Genomic DNA, 14,355 nt, shown 5'->3' on the forward strand with positions numbered 1-14,355 from the left:
GAGCCGAGCGCCCCCGCGGTGGGCGGGGCCGCGGGCTCTGCGCGGATTGACGTTGGTGTCAGCCAATGAAAGGCAGGCATGGCGGTGATTGACGGGTATTGTCGCCAATGGAATCGCGGGCCGCGGGCGCCTTTCGGGCAGGGCGGGCGCGGGCGGGGCGGTGCCGCCGCTGTTGCCGTCCGGTGCCGCAGGAGAAGGTCGCCCGCTCGCTCGCTCGCTCCGGGGGACTCCCAGGATCTCGCTCAGCCGCTCGCACCGTCCCGAGCACTCGGGGACATGTCGAGGTGGGCGGAGGCCCGGTGGGCCGGCGCCAGACGGCGGACGGCGGCCGCGGCACACGCGCCCTCCTCGAGCTTTCCCCGGAGACGCCTCCCTTTACACGCGCCCCGAGCCTGAAGGCGCTGCCACGGCGAAGAGGCACCGATAGGTAGCAGGACGCACCGGTAAGTCCGCTCGGCCCGCCGCCCCTTCCTCTGCGCGCCCACCAGCCGCGCGGACTACAGCTCCCAGCATGCCTCGCGCCGCCCAGGCGCCGCTTTGCACCGCGCGCAGCCGCGGGGCAGGATGGGAGCAGTAGTCCAGCAATGGCTTAGCTGCGCCGTTCGCGCGGAGCATGGCGGGAGCCGTAGTCCGCCAATGGATCGCGGCTGTGTTCCGCGCGGGGCATGCCGGGAGCTGTAGTCCAGCGCGCGGTGCACGCCGGGACACCACTTCCTGTGGCGCCGCCCGGGACTGGGGCAGACTTTTCCGCGTCCTTTTCCCGCTTTTTTTTCTCCTTTTCCTCCTTTTTTCCCTTCTCTTGTTCTTCCTCTTCCCCCTCTGCTTCTCCCCCTCCGCCTGTCACCATTTCCCACTTTGCGGTGCCGCTGCCAGCTCTGCTTGGAGCTCCTCTTCCTCCTTCTCCACTTCCTCTTCCTCCTCCTTTCGTTTTCCCTTTCTGTTGTTTTTTTCATTTTTCCCTTTCCCGTTCCCATTCCCATTCCCGAATTTTCCTTCTTTTCCCCTTTCCCATTTCTTCAGTTTTTCCCTCTTTCCCCTTTCCCTTTCCCATTTCCACTCCCATTTTTGCGTTTCCCCTTTCCCATTTCTGCATTTCCCCTTTTCCTACTTCTGAATTTTCCCCTTTCTCGTTTTCCTTTCCCCCTTCCCATTTCTGCATTTCTGCCTTTCTTATTTCCACTCTCATTTCTGCATTTTCTCTCTTTTTCCCTTTCCGTTCTTTGTATTTTCTTTTTCCCTTTCCCATTCCCATTTCTGTATTTCCCTTTCCCGTTCCTGCGTTTTCCGCTCCCTCTCCCTCCCCAGTTTCCCACTCCCAGAAAATTCACGTTCCCCATTCCCTCCCCGCTGTCTCTGGGGCTCAGCTGCTGCACGGGGGGAGCTGCACCGGGGATCTCGGGAGGCTGCACCACCGGGAATTTCCCCGGGAATTTCCCCTGGAGGGGAGGATGAAGCTGCTGGAGAACTCCAGCTTCGAGGCCATCAACTCCCAGCTGACCGTGGAGACCGGAGACGCCCACATCATCGGCAGGTCAGCGGGATGGGCAGCGCTGGGAACCCGGGAATGCTGGGAATGCTGGGAATCTGGGAATTCTGTCCTGAGAATCTGGGAATGCTGGGCCCCTGAAACCTGGGAATGCTGCCCTGGGAATCTGGGAATTCTGTCCTTGAGAATCTGGGAATGCTGGGAATGCTGGGCCCCTGAAACCTGGGAATGCTGCCCTGGGAATCTGGGAATGCGGCGAATGCTGGGCCTCTGAAACCTGGGAATGCTGCCCTGGGAATCTGGGAATGCGGGGAATGCTGGGCCCCTGAAACCTGGGAATGCTGCCCTGGGATCTGGGAATTCTGTCCTTGAGAATCTGGGAATGCTGGCCCTGGGAATACTGCCCTGGAAAAGCTCTGGGAATCTGGGAATTCTGTCCCAGGAATCTGGGAATTCTGTCCTGGGAATCTGGGAATTCTGGCCCTGGAAAAGCTCTGGGAATCTGGGAGTGTTGTTCCTGGGAATCTGGGAACACTGTCCCTGGAAAGCCCCAGGAATCTGGGAATGCTGCCCCAGGAATCTAGGAATTCTGTCCCGGGAATATGGGAATGCTGGCCCTGGAATCTGAGAATGTTGGCCCTGGAATCTGGGAATGCTGGCCCTGGAAAAGCTCTGGGAATCTGGGAATTCTGTCCTTAAGAATCTGGGAATGCTGCCCTGGGAATCTGGGAATGCTGGCCCTGGAAAAGCTCTGGGAATCTGGGAGTGCTGTTCCTGGGAATCTGGGAACACTGTCCCTGGAAAGCCCCAGGAATCTGGGAATGCTGCCCTGGGAATCTGGGAATGCTGGCCCTGGAAAAGCTTGGGGAATCTGAGAATTCTGTCCCAGGAATCTGGGAATGCTGGCCCTGGAAGTCTGGGAATGCTGGCCCTGGAAAAGCTCTGGGAATCTGGGAGTGCTGTTCCTGGGAATCTGGGAATGCTGTCTTTGGAAAGCCCCAGGAATCTGGGAATACTGCCCTGGGAATCTGGGAATGCTGGCCCTGGAAGTCTGGGAATTCTGTCCTGGCAATCTGGGAATGCTGCCCTGGAAAAGCTCCGAGAATCTGGGAATGCTGGCCCCCGGAAAAGCTCTAGGAATCTGGGAATTCTGTCCTTGAGAATCTGGGAATGCTGCCCTGGGAATCTGGGAATGCTGTCCCGGGAACCTGGGAATGCTCGTCCTGGAATCTGGGAATTCTGTCCTTGAGAATCTGGGAATGCTGCCGTGGGAATCTGGGAGTTCAGTCCCAGGAATGTGGGGATGCTGGCCCTGGAAAAGCTCTGGGAATTCTGTCCCAGGAATCTGAGAATTCTGTCCTGAGAATCTGGGAATGCTGGCCCTGGAATCTGGGAATGCTGCCCTGGAAAAGCTCTGGGAATCTGGGAATTCTGTCCCCGGGCATCTGGGAATTCTGCCCCATGAAACCTGGGAATTCTTTCCTGGGAATCTGGGAATTCCGTCCCCATGGAACCCGGGAATGCAGCGGGAATGCTGCCCTGGGAATCCAGAAATTCTGTCCCTGGAAAAGCTGCCCTGGGAATCTGGGAATGCTGCCCCCTGAAACCTGGGAATCTGGGAATTCTGTCCTTGAGAATCTGGGAATTCTGCCCTGTGAACACCAGGAATGCTGTCCCTGGAAAAGCTCCAGGAATCTGGGAATGCTGTCCCCGGGAATCTGGGAATTCTGTCACTGAGAATCTGGGAGTGCTGTCCCCATGAAACTTGGGAATGCTGGCCCTGGAAAAGCTCTGGGAATCTGGGAGTGCTGTTCCTGGGAATCTGGGAATGCTGGCCCTGGAAAGCCCCAGGAATCTGGGAATGCTGCCCTGGGAATCTGGGAATTCTGTCGCCATGAAACCCAGGAATATGGGAATTCTGTCCCTGGGAATCTGGGAATGCTGGCCCTGGAATCTGGGAATTCTGTCCCTGAAAAAGCCCTGGAAATCTGGGAATTCTGTCCCCATGAAACCTGGGAACACCAGGAACACTGGCCCTGGATTCTGGGAATTCTGTCCTCAGGAATCTGGGAATTCTGCCCTGGAAAATTTTCGGGAATCTGGGAATTCTGTCCCCGGGAATCTGGGAATGCTATCCCTGGGATCTGGGAATTTTGTCCCCGGGCACCTGGGAATCCTGCCCCATGAAACCTGGGAATTCTTTCCTGGGAATCTGGGAATTCGGTCCTTGAGAATCTGGGAATGCTGCTCCTTTGAAACCCGGGAATCTGGGAATGCTGTCCCTGGGAATCTGGGAATTCTGCCCCGGGAAAAGCTCTGGGAACCTGGGAATGCTGCCCCAGGAAACCTGGCAGTGCTGTTCCTTTGAAACCCAGGAATCTGGGAATGCTGGGACAGCTATTCCAGGGCTGGAGCAGCCCTGGATTCTCCGGGAATTCCATCCCAAAAATCCCATCACAGTATTCCTTGGGAAGCCATTCCCTGTTTCCCGTCCCTGCAGCCGTTACCCCAAACCCTTCTGCAGCTCTCCCAGGAAATCCCTGGAAAAGGCTCTGGGGGGGCTCTGGGATCCCCTGGGAAGGTTCCTGGGATCCCCTGGGTGGGATTTTGGGATCCCCTGGGTGGGGTTTTGGGATCTCTGGGATCCCCTGGGAGGGTCTGTGGGATCTCTGGGGTCTATGGATGGGTTTCTGGGATCCCCTGATTGGTTTTTTTGGGATCTCTGGGATCCCACAGGATCGAGAGCTGCTCGTGCGAGCTGGCCGGGATCGACAGGGATCCCCCTGGGAGGGTTCCTGGGATCTCTGGGATTTCTGGGGGGGTTTCTGGGGTTTCTGGGGGGGTTCCTGGGATCCCTGGGATTTTTGGGAGGGTTTTTGGGATTTCTGAGTGGGTTTTTGGGATCTCTGGGAGGGTTTTTGGGGTCTCTGAGTGGGTTTTTGGGATCTCTGGGAGGGTTTTTGGGGTCTCTGAGTGGGTTTTTGGGATCTCTGGGAGGGTTTTTGGGATCCCTGGGAGGGTTTTTGGGATCCCTGGGAGGGTTTTTGGGATCCCTGGGAGGGTTTTTGGGATCCCTGGGAGGGTTTTTGGGGTCTCTGAGTGGGTTTTTGGGATCCCTGGGAGGGTTTTTGGGGTCTCTGAGTGGGTTTTTGGGATCCTGGGAGGGTTTTTGGGGTCTCTGAGTGGGTTTTTGGGATCCCTGGGAGGGTTTTCGGGGTCTCTGGAAGGGTTTTTGGGGTCTCTGAGTGGGTTTTTGGGATCCCTGGGAGGGTTTTTGGGGTCTCTGAGTGGGTTTTCGGGGTCCCCGGGCAGGATTGAGAGCTACTCGTGCAAGCTGGCCGGCATCGACAAGCAGCTCTTCAAGCAGTTCTGCCAGGAGGGGCAGCCCCACGCGCTGGAGGCCCTGAGCCCGCCCCAGAGCTCCGGCCTCAGCCCCGGCAGGTGGGAGTCGGGAATTCTGGGAACGCTGGGAATGCTGGGAATGCTGGGATTGGGGATGCTGGGAACGCTGGGAATGCTGGGATTGGGCAAACTGGGAACACTGGGCGCCCTGAGCCCGCCCCAGAGCTCCGGCCTCAGCCCTGGCAGGTGCGAACTGGGAATGCTGGGAACGCTGGGAATGCTGGGATTGGGGAAACTGGGAACACTGGGAATGCTGGGAATGCTGGGATTGGGGGCACTGGGAACACTGGGAATGCTGGGACTGGGGGCACTGGGAATGCTGGGATTGGGGGCATTGGGAACACTGGGACTGGGGGAACTGGGAATGCTGGGGGCCCTGAGCCCACTCCAGAGCTCAGGCCTCAGCCCCGGCAGGTGGGAAGTGGGAACACTGGGAATGCTGGGAATGCTGGGAACGCTGGGAATGCTGGGAATGCTGGGACTGGGGAAACTGGGAACACTGGGAATGCTGGGATTGGGGAAACTGGGAACACTGGGGGCCCTGAGCCCACCCCAGAGCTCTGGCCTCAGCCCTGGCAGGTGGGAAGTGGGAATGCTGGGAACGCTGGGAATGCTGGGAATGCTGGGACTGGGGGCACTGGGAACACTGGGATTGGGGAAACTGGGAACACTGGGGGCCCTGAGCCCCCCCCAGAGCTCCGGCCTCAGCCCCAGCAGGTGCGAACTGGGAACACTGGGAACTCTGGGAATGCTGGGATTGGGGGCACTGGGAATGCTGGGATTGGGGGCACTAGGAACGCTGGGAATGCTGGGACTGGGGAAACTGGGAACACTGGGGGCCCTGAGCCCGCTCCAGAGCTCAGGCCTCAGTCCTGGCAGGTGGGAAGTGGGAACACTGGGATGGGCACTGGGATGAGCACTGGGGGCACTGGGAACACTGGGACTGGGGGAGCTGGGAACACTGGGAAACTGGGCACTGGGAAACTGGGACTGGGGGCACTGGGAAACTGGAATGGGTACTGGGAAACAGGGGTGGGAACTGTAGTGGGAAACCAGGATGGGCACCGGGGTCACGGGATGGGCATTGGGATCGTGGGGTGGGTACTGGGATTGTGGGGCGGGCACTGGGATGGTGGGATCGTCACTGGGATCAGCCCCAGGATTAACCCGGGATCTCTGGGATCAGCCCCAGGATTAGCCCGGGATCTCTGGGATCAGCCCCAGGATCTGCCTGGGATCTCTGGGATCAGCACTGAGAGTTTGGGATCAGCCCCAGGATTAGCCTGGGATCTCTGGGATCAGCCCCAGGATTAGCCCGGGATCTCTGGGATCAGCACTGGGATCTCTGGGATCAGCCCCAGGATCAGCCCGGGATCTCTGGGATCAGCACTGGGAGTTTGGGATCAGCCCCAGGGGCAGCTCTGGAATTTTGGGATCGGCCCCAGGAGCGCTGCTGTCCCCTGGTGCGCCTGGTGTCCCTGTGGTGACACTGGTGACATTGCCAGGCTGGGGAAGGGGCCACTCCGTGACACTGGTGACACCTGTGGTGACACTGGTGACACTGGTGATGCTGTGGTGACACTGGTGTCCCTGTGGTGACACTGGTGACATTGCCAGGCTGGGGAAGGGGCCACTCCGTGACACCGGTGTCCCTGTGGTGACACTGGTGACACTGGTGATGCTGTGGTGGCACTGGTGTCCCTGTGGTGACACTGGTGACACTGTGGTGACACTGGTGACATTCCCAGGCAGGAGAGGGCCCGCTCAGTGATGTGCTGTCCCTGTGGTGACACTGGTGACACTGTGGTGACACCGGTGTCCCTGTGGTGACACTGGTGACATTCCCAGGCTGGGGAAGGGCCCACTCAGTGATGTGCTGTCCCTGTGGTGACACTGGTGACACTGTGGTGACACCAGTGTCCCTGTGGTGACACAGGTGACATTCCCAGGCAGGGGAGGGCCTGCTCAGTGATGTGCTGTCCCTGTGGTGACACCGGTGTCCCTGTGGTGACACTGGTGACATTCCCAGGCAGGAGAGGGCCCGCTCAGTGATGTGCTGTCCCTGTGGTGACACTGTGGTGACACCGGTGTCCCTGTGGTGACACGGGTGACATTCCTGTCCCCCCCAGGCAGGGGGAGGGCCCGCTCAGTGACACGTGCAGCCGCAAGACGCTGTTCTACCTGATCGCCACCCTGAACGAGGCCTTCCGGCCCGACTACGACTTCAGCGCTGCCAAGAGCCACGAGTTCAGCCGCGAGCCCAGCCTCAACTGGGTACGGACTGGGAGGGACTGGGGTGGGACTGGGATGGGGCTGGGATGGAGCTGGGATGGACTGGGATGGGACTGGGAGAGCCACGAGTTCAGCCGCGAGCCCAGCCTCAACTGGGTACGGACTGGGAGGGACTGGGAGGGGACTGGGATGGGACTGGGAGAGCCACGAGTTCAGCCGCGAGCCCAGCCTCAACTGGGTACGGACTGGGAGGGACTGGGATAGGGCTGGGAGCACTGGGATGGGACTGGGAGCACTGGGAGGGGGCTGGGAGAGCCACAGGTTCACTCATGGACCCAGCCTGAGCTGGGTATGGACTGGGAGGGACTGGGAGCACTGGGATGAGGCTGGGATGGGACTGGGAGCACTGGGATGGGGCTGGGAGAGCCATGAGTTCAGCCGCGAGCCCAGCCTCAACTGGGTACTGGGGGCACTGGGAGCACTGGGATGGGACTGGGAGAGCCACAGGTTCACTCATGAGCCCAGCCTGAGCTGGGTATGGACTGGGAGGGACTGGGAGAGCCACAGGTTCACTCATGAGCCCAGCCTGAGCTGGGTATGGACTGGGAGGGACTGGGAGAGCCCTGGGTTCCCCTGTGAGCCCAGCCTGAGCTGGATGTGGGGCGTGGAATGGGGTGGGATCCCCTGGACTCACCCGGGGAGCGGGAGCAGGAGGAACCCTCAAACTCCAAACTCCTCCAGCCTGGCCTTGTGCACAGCCAGGGATGGGGCAGCTGCAGCTTCTCTGGGAGTCCTTTCCATCCCTTCCCTGCTCCCAGAGCCAGGAACTGCTTCTCCACATCCCCCCATCCTGCATATCCCCCCATCCCCAATCCTGAAAACAGCATTCCCTGTCCCTGGGGGTCGCTCTGTGCCCATGGTCATTTCCCTGGAGCCCCTTCAGTCACTGGAAGCTCTGTCCAACCTGGCCATGGATGCTCCCGGGAGTGAGGAATCCACAGCCTCTCTGGGCAGCGTGGTCCTGGGCCAGCCCCATTCCCGTGTCCCTGGTTCCTGGGCCAGCCCCATTCCTGTGTCCCCAGTTCCTGGGCCAGCCCTGTTCCCATTCCTGTGTCCCTCACCCCAGTTCCTGTTCCTGGGCCAGCTCCGTTCCCGTGTCCCCAGTTCCTGGGCCAGCTCCGTTCCCGTGTCCCCAGTTCCTGGGCCAGCCCCATTCCCGTGTCCCCTGTTCCTGGGCCAGCCCCATTCCCGTGTCCCCAGTTCCTGGGCCAGCCCCGTTCCCATTCCTGTGTCCCTCACCCCAGTTCCCGTTCCTGGGCCAGCCCCGTTCCTGTGTCCCCGGTTCCTGGACCAGCCCCATTCCCGTGTCCCCAGTTCCTGGGCCAGCCCCGTTCCCATGTCCCCTGTTCCTGGGGCAGCCCCGTTCCCGTGTCCCTGGTTCCTGGGCCAGCCCCATTCCTGTGTCCCCAGTTCCTGGGCCAGCCCCATTCCTGTGTCCCTGGTTCCTGGGCCAGCCCCATTCCCGTGTCCCCTGTTCCTGGGCCAGCCCCATTCCCGTGTCCCCAGTTCCTGGGCCAGCCCCGTTCCCATGTCCCCTGTTCCTGGGGCAGCCCCGTTCCCGTGTCCCTGGTTCCTGGACCAGCCCCATTCCCGTGTCCCCAGTTCCTGGGCCAGCCCCGTTCCCATGTCCCCTGTTCCTGGGGCAGCCCCGTTCCCGTGTCCCTGGTTCCTGGGCCAGCCCCATTCCTGTGTCCCCTGTTCCTGGACCAGCCCCGTTCCCGTGTCCCTGGTTCCTGGGCCAGCCCCATTCCTGTGTCCCCAGTTCCTGGGCCAGCCCCGTTCCCATTCCTGTGTCCCTCACCCCAGTTCCCGTTCCCGGGCCAGCCCCGTTCCCGTGTCCTACGTTCCCATTACTGTGTCCCCCCTTCCTGTCTCCCCCTGCCATTTCCATGTCCCCTGTCCCCGTTCCATGTCCCTCGCCCCTGTTCCCGTGTCCTCTGTCCCCATTCCCATGTCCCACATTCCCATTTCTGTGTCCCCAGTCGCTGTTTCGTGTCCCCAAGTCCCTGTTCCCAGGCCAGCCCAATCCCTGTCCCCGTTCCTATGTCCCCCTTTCCCGTGTCCCCTGTCCCCCATCCCACATTCCTGTGTCCCTTGTCCCCATTCCCCTGTCCCACATTCCCGTGTTGCCCGTCCCCTATCCCATGTCCCTTGTGCCTGACCCCATGTTCCCTGTACCTGTTCCTGTGTCCCCTGTCTCCATTCCTGTGTCCCCTGTCCCCAGTCCCATGTCCCCTGTCCCCATTCTGTGTCCCCTGTCCCCATTCCATGTCCCCTGTCCCCATTCCAGGTGATAAATGCCGTGAACTGCAGCCTCTTCTCGGCCGTGCGCGAGGATTTCATCCCCATTCCGTGTCCCTTGTCCCCAATCCCGTGTCCCCGTTCCATGTCCCCTGTCCCCATTCCCGTGTCCCTGTCCCCATTCTGTGTCCCCTGTCCCCATTCTGTGTCCCCTGTCCCCATTCCCATGTCCCCTGTCCCCGTTCCGTGTCACAGGTGGTGAATGCTGCGAACTGCAGCCTCTTCTCGGCCGTGCGCGAGGATTTCATCCCCATTCTGTGTCCCTTGTCCCCAATCCCGTGTCCCTTGTCCCCATTCCCGTGTCCCACATCCCCATTCCCATGTCCCCTGTCTCCATTCCTGTGTCCCCTGTCCCCAATCCCATGTCCCCTGTCCCCATTCCATGTCCCCTGTCCCCATTCCAGGTGATAAATGCCGTGAACTGCAGCCTCTTCTCGGCCGTGCGCGAGGATTTCATCCCCATTCCATGTCCCCTGTCCCCATTCCTGTGTCCCCTGTCCCCATTCCCACGTCCCCTGTCCCCATCCCCTGTCCCTGTTCTGTGTCCCCTGTCCCCAATCCCATGTCCCCTGTCCCCTCTCTGTGTCACAGGTGATAAATGCCGTGAACTGCAGCCTCTTCTCGGCCGTGCGCGAGGATTTCAAGGCACTGAAGCCGCTGCTGTGGGACGCGGTGGATGAGGAGATCTGCCTGGCCGAGTGTGACATCTACAGGTACGGGGGCGCCTGGGGCTGGCCCTGCCTCATCCCAGGGGATCCCGGCCATTCCCAAAGGATCCCGGCCCTGTTCCCATCCATCCAGGCCTTTTCCACTTCTCCTGTCCCAAATGCCGGGACTTCCCCACTTTTCCTGTCCCCCATCCCGTGACTTCCCCACTTTTCCTGTCCCCAGTCCCATCCAGGCTTTTCCCCCTTTTCCTGTCCCCAGTCCTGTGGCTTTCCCACTTTTCCCAATCCTGTGACTTTCCCCCTTTTCCTGTCCCCAGTCCTGAGCCTTTCCCACTTTTCCTCTCCCCAGTCCCATCCAGGCTTTCCCCACTTTTCCTGTCCCCCATCCCGAGCATTTCCCACTTTTCCTGTCCCCAGTCCCATGACTTTCCCACTTTTCCTGTCCCCCATCCTGTGACGTTCCCACTTTTCCCAATCCTGTGACATTCCCACTTTTCCTGTCCCTCATCCTGTGACATTCCCACTTTTCCCAATTGCATAACATTCCCACTTTTCCCGTCCCCATCCCGTGACATTCCCACTTTTCCTGTCCCCAGTCCCATGACATTCCCACTTTTCCCGTCCCCATCCCGTGACATTCCCACTTTTCCTGTCCCCAGTCCCATGACATTCCCACTTTTCCTGTCCCCAATCCCGTGACATTCCCACTTTTCCTGTCCCCAATCCTGTGACATTCCTACTTTTCCCAATCCCGTGACATTCCCACTTTTCCCAATCCCGTGGCATTCCCACTTTTCCCAATCCCGTGACATTCCCACTTTTCCATTCCCCAATCCCGTGACATTACCACTTTTCCCAATCCCGTGACATTCCCACTTTTCTCAATCCCATGACATTCCCACTTTTCCTGTCCCCAGTCCCATGACTTTCCCACTTTTCTCCATCCCATGACATTCCCACTTTCCCCAATCCCGTGACATTGCCACTTTTCCATCCCCCAATCCCGTGACATTACTACTTTTCCTGTCCCCAATCCCGTGGCATTCCCACTTTTCCCAATCCCATGACATTCCCACTTTTCCCAATCCCGTGACATTCCCACTTTTCCATTCCCCAATCCCGTGACATTACCACTTTTCCCAATCCCGTGGCATTCCCACTTTTCCCAATCCCGTGACATTCCCACTTTTCTCAATCCCATGACATTCCCGCTTTTCCTGTCCCCAGTCCCATGACTTTCCCACTTTTCTCCATCCCGTGACATTCCCACTTTCCCCAATCCCGTGACATTGCCACTTTTCCATCCCCCAATCCCGTGACATTACTACTTTTCCTGTCCCCAATCCCGTGACATTCCCACTTTTCCCAATCCCGTGGCATTCCCACTTTTCCCAATCCCGTGACATTCCCACTGTTCCCGTTCCCAGCTACAACCCCGACCTGGACTCGGATCCCTTCGGGGAGGACGGCAGCCTCTGGTCCTTCAATTACTTCTTCTACAACAAGAGGCTGAAGAGGATCGTCTTCTTCACCTGCCGCTCCATCAGGTCAGGGGCGACATTCCCATGGGGATTCCCAGAATTCCAGAGAGCGTTCCCATGGGGATTCCCAGAATTCCAAGGGACATTTCCCAGGGGATTCCCCGAAGTTCCAGGGGGCATTCCCCATGGGGATTCCTGGAATTCCAGGGGGCATTCCCCAGGGGATTCCCAGAATTCCAGAGAGCATTCCCATGGGGATTCCCAGAATTCCAAGGGGCAATTCCCAGGGGATTCCCCAAAATTCCAGGGGGCATTTCTCAGGGGGTTCCCGGAATTCCAGGGGGCATTCCCCAGGGGATTCCCAGAATTCCAGAGAGCATTCCCATGGGGATTCCCCGAAATTCCAAGGGGCATTTCCCAGGGGATTCCCCAAAATTCCGGGGGGCATTCCCCAGGGGATTCCCTGAATTCCGGGGGGCATTCCCCAGGGGATTCCAAGGGCTCTTGCCCAGGGGGTTCCAGGGGCCCTTCCTGAGGGGATTCCCCAGAATTCTGGGGACCATTCCGAGGGGATTGCCCAGAATGCCAGGGGATGTTCCCGAGGGGATTCCCTGGAATTCTGGGGGCCATTCCCAGGGGGATTCCAGGGTCCCTTCCCAAGGGGATTCCCCACAATTCCCTGTAGAGGATTCCCCAGAATTTCAGGGGCCATTCCCAAGGGGATTCCTCAGAATTCCAGGGGGATTCCTAGAATTCCAAGGGCCGTTCCCAAGGGGATTTCCCACAGTTCTGGGGGAGGGGGGAGGGAAGTTCCCAAGGGGATTTCCCACAATTCTTCGGGGGATTCCCAAGGGAGTTCCCTGGAATTCCAGGGGCCCTTCCTGAGGGGATTCCCCAGAGTGTTCCCCGCGGGGATTCCCCAAAATTCCAGGGGCTCTTCCCAGGGGGTTTCCCAGGATTCCAGGGTCCCTTCCCAAGGGGATTCTGCGAAATTCCAGGGGGCCATTCCCGAGAGGTTTCCTAGAGTTCCAGGAGCCATTCCCTAAGGGGATTCCGTGGAATTCCAGGAGCCATTCCTGAGGGGGATTCCCTGGAATTCCAGGAGCCATTCCCGAGGGGATTCCCTGGAATTCTGGCCTTTCTCTCCCGCAGTGGCTACGCCTACACCCGGCCGGACACCGGGACCGAGCTGGACATGGACCTGGGCGAGGGGGACACCGAGAAGGGCGACAGCGGCGACCCCGAGGGCGGCGGCATCGAGGAGGACAGGTGGGCAGGGCGGGGCAGGGCTGGGCAGGGTGGGGCAGGGGGGCGTGGCTGCAGGAGAGGCAGGTGACCCTCCCTGTCCTCGTTTCAGGCTGCAGGTGATGTGCATGTGAGATTCCCGGCGGGATCCGAGACACCGGGAACGGAACCGGCAATGGGAACGGAACCAGCAATGGGACTGGAAACGGACTGGGAACCAAACCAGCACCAGGAACGGGACTGGGAACGGAACCGGGACTGGGAACGGAACCAGCACTGGGAACGGGACTGGGAATGGAACCAGGACTGGGAACCAAACCAGCACCGGGAATGGAACCGGGACTGGGAACGGAACCAGCACTGGGAACGGGACTGGGAACGGGACTGGGAACGGAACCAGGACTGGGAACCAAACCAGCACTGGGAACGGAACCAGGACTGGGAACGGAACCAGGAATGGGCCCGGGACTGGGAATGGAAATGGGAATGGAACCAGCACTGAGAAGAGAACCGGGCCTGGGAACGGGACTGGGAACAGAACCAGGACTGGAACCGGGCCTGGGAATGGAACCAGCACTGGGAATGGAACCAGGAATAGAACCAGCACTAGGAAAGGAATGAGGAACGGAACCAGCACTGGGAAAGGAACCAGGAGCAGAACTGGCACCAGGAAAGGAACCAGGAATGGAACTGGAACCAGAACCAGGAACGGAACCAGAACCAGGAACGGAACCAGAACCGGGAACGGAACCAGAACCGGGAGCGGAACCAAGAGCAGAACTGGCACCCGGAAAGGAACCAGGAATGGAAGCAGGAATGGAACCAGAACCAGGAACGGAACCAGAACTGGCACCAGGAAAGGATCCAGGAACGGAACCAGGACTGGCAACCAAACCAGCAACGGCACCGGGAATGGAGTCAGGAACAGAACCGGGAAAGGACCCGGCCCTGTCCTGGCACCGCTGGTCCTTCCTGAGCTGTGTCCCCCCCCGGTGTCCCGGTGTCCCCATGTCCCCCCCTGGACACTGGAGCCCCCCAGGAATCCCGGAGCCCCGGAAGCTTCGCTGCACTTTATGGCTCCTGCCCTCGGCTGCACTGATCCCCGTCCCACCTGCCCAGGCTCCTGACGGGCTCCATCCGTCCATCCTGGCCCTGCCCGGGGCAACATCCCACATCCCACCCCCAGGAACTGCCCCCCTGCCCCCCCGTCCCGAGTCCGTGTGTTTCAAGAGTTTGGCTTTGCTCTCCGTCTGCTCCAGCTCTGCTTTTCCTGCTGGGAGCTCACCTGGGGGAGATCCAGGTGAGCCCCGTGCCTGAGGCTGGCGGGGCCCAGCTGCGCCTCCCTTGGGATCTGGGATCTGGGGGATCCGGATCTGGGATTTGGATCAGGGGATCCCACCTGCACCTCCCTTGGGATCTGGGATCTGGGGGATCCGGATCTGGGATTTGGATCAGGGGATCCCACCTGCACCTCCCTTGG

At 59.9% G+C, this 14,355-nt stretch overlaps 1 protein-coding gene across 3 annotated transcripts; it reads left to right on the plus strand.

Moving 5' to 3' along the window:
* Positions 1 to 167: 167 nt before the first annotated feature.
* MAF1 (MAF1 homolog, negative regulator of RNA polymerase III) lies at positions 168 to 14,122 on the plus strand. Of its 3 annotated transcripts, none has more exons than XM_066571343.1 (8): positions 168 to 443; positions 1,306 to 1,531; positions 4,799 to 4,927; positions 7,018 to 7,162; positions 10,073 to 10,194; positions 11,577 to 11,696; positions 12,783 to 12,899; positions 12,988 to 14,122. In XM_066571343.1, the coding sequence occupies exons 2-8, from the start codon at positions 1,449 to 1,451 to the stop codon at positions 13,007 to 13,009; spliced, it is 738 nt and encodes a 245-aa protein (XP_066427440.1). In that variant the 5' UTR covers positions 168 to 443; positions 1,306 to 1,448; the 3' UTR covers positions 13,010 to 14,122. The 3 variants fall into 3 exon arrangements, with proteins under 3 accessions (XP_066427440.1, XP_066427439.1, XP_066427441.1); XM_066571342.1 differs by having other exon boundaries at positions 1,365 to 1,531; XM_066571344.1 differs by lacking the exon at positions 4,799 to 4,927 and having other exon boundaries at positions 1,365 to 1,531.
* Positions 14,123 to 14,355: the final 233 nt, after the last annotated feature.

Source organism: Molothrus aeneus, unplaced genomic scaffold (assembly GCF_037042795.1).
Source record: "Molothrus aeneus isolate 106 unplaced genomic scaffold, BPBGC_Maene_1.0 scaffold_43, whole genome shotgun sequence".
Taxonomy (NCBI): domain Eukaryota; kingdom Metazoa; phylum Chordata; class Aves; order Passeriformes; family Icteridae; genus Molothrus; species Molothrus aeneus.

What these genes read in the sequence shown, in the direction of transcription:
- MAF1 (XM_066571343.1), top strand. Translation starts at nt 1,449, where the DNA reads ATGAAGCTGCTGGAGAACTCCAGCTTCGAGGCCATCAACTCCCAGCTG. An exon ending in GCGAGCCCAGCCTCAACTGG is followed by an intron (nt 7,163 to 10,072) that starts GTACGGACTGGG and finishes TCTGTGTCACAG; the next exon opens with GTGATAAATGCCGTGAACTG. An exon ending in GCCGAGTGTGACATCTACAG is followed by an intron (nt 10,195 to 11,576) that starts GTACGGGGGCGC and finishes TCCCGTTCCCAG; the next exon opens with CTACAACCCCGACCTGGACT.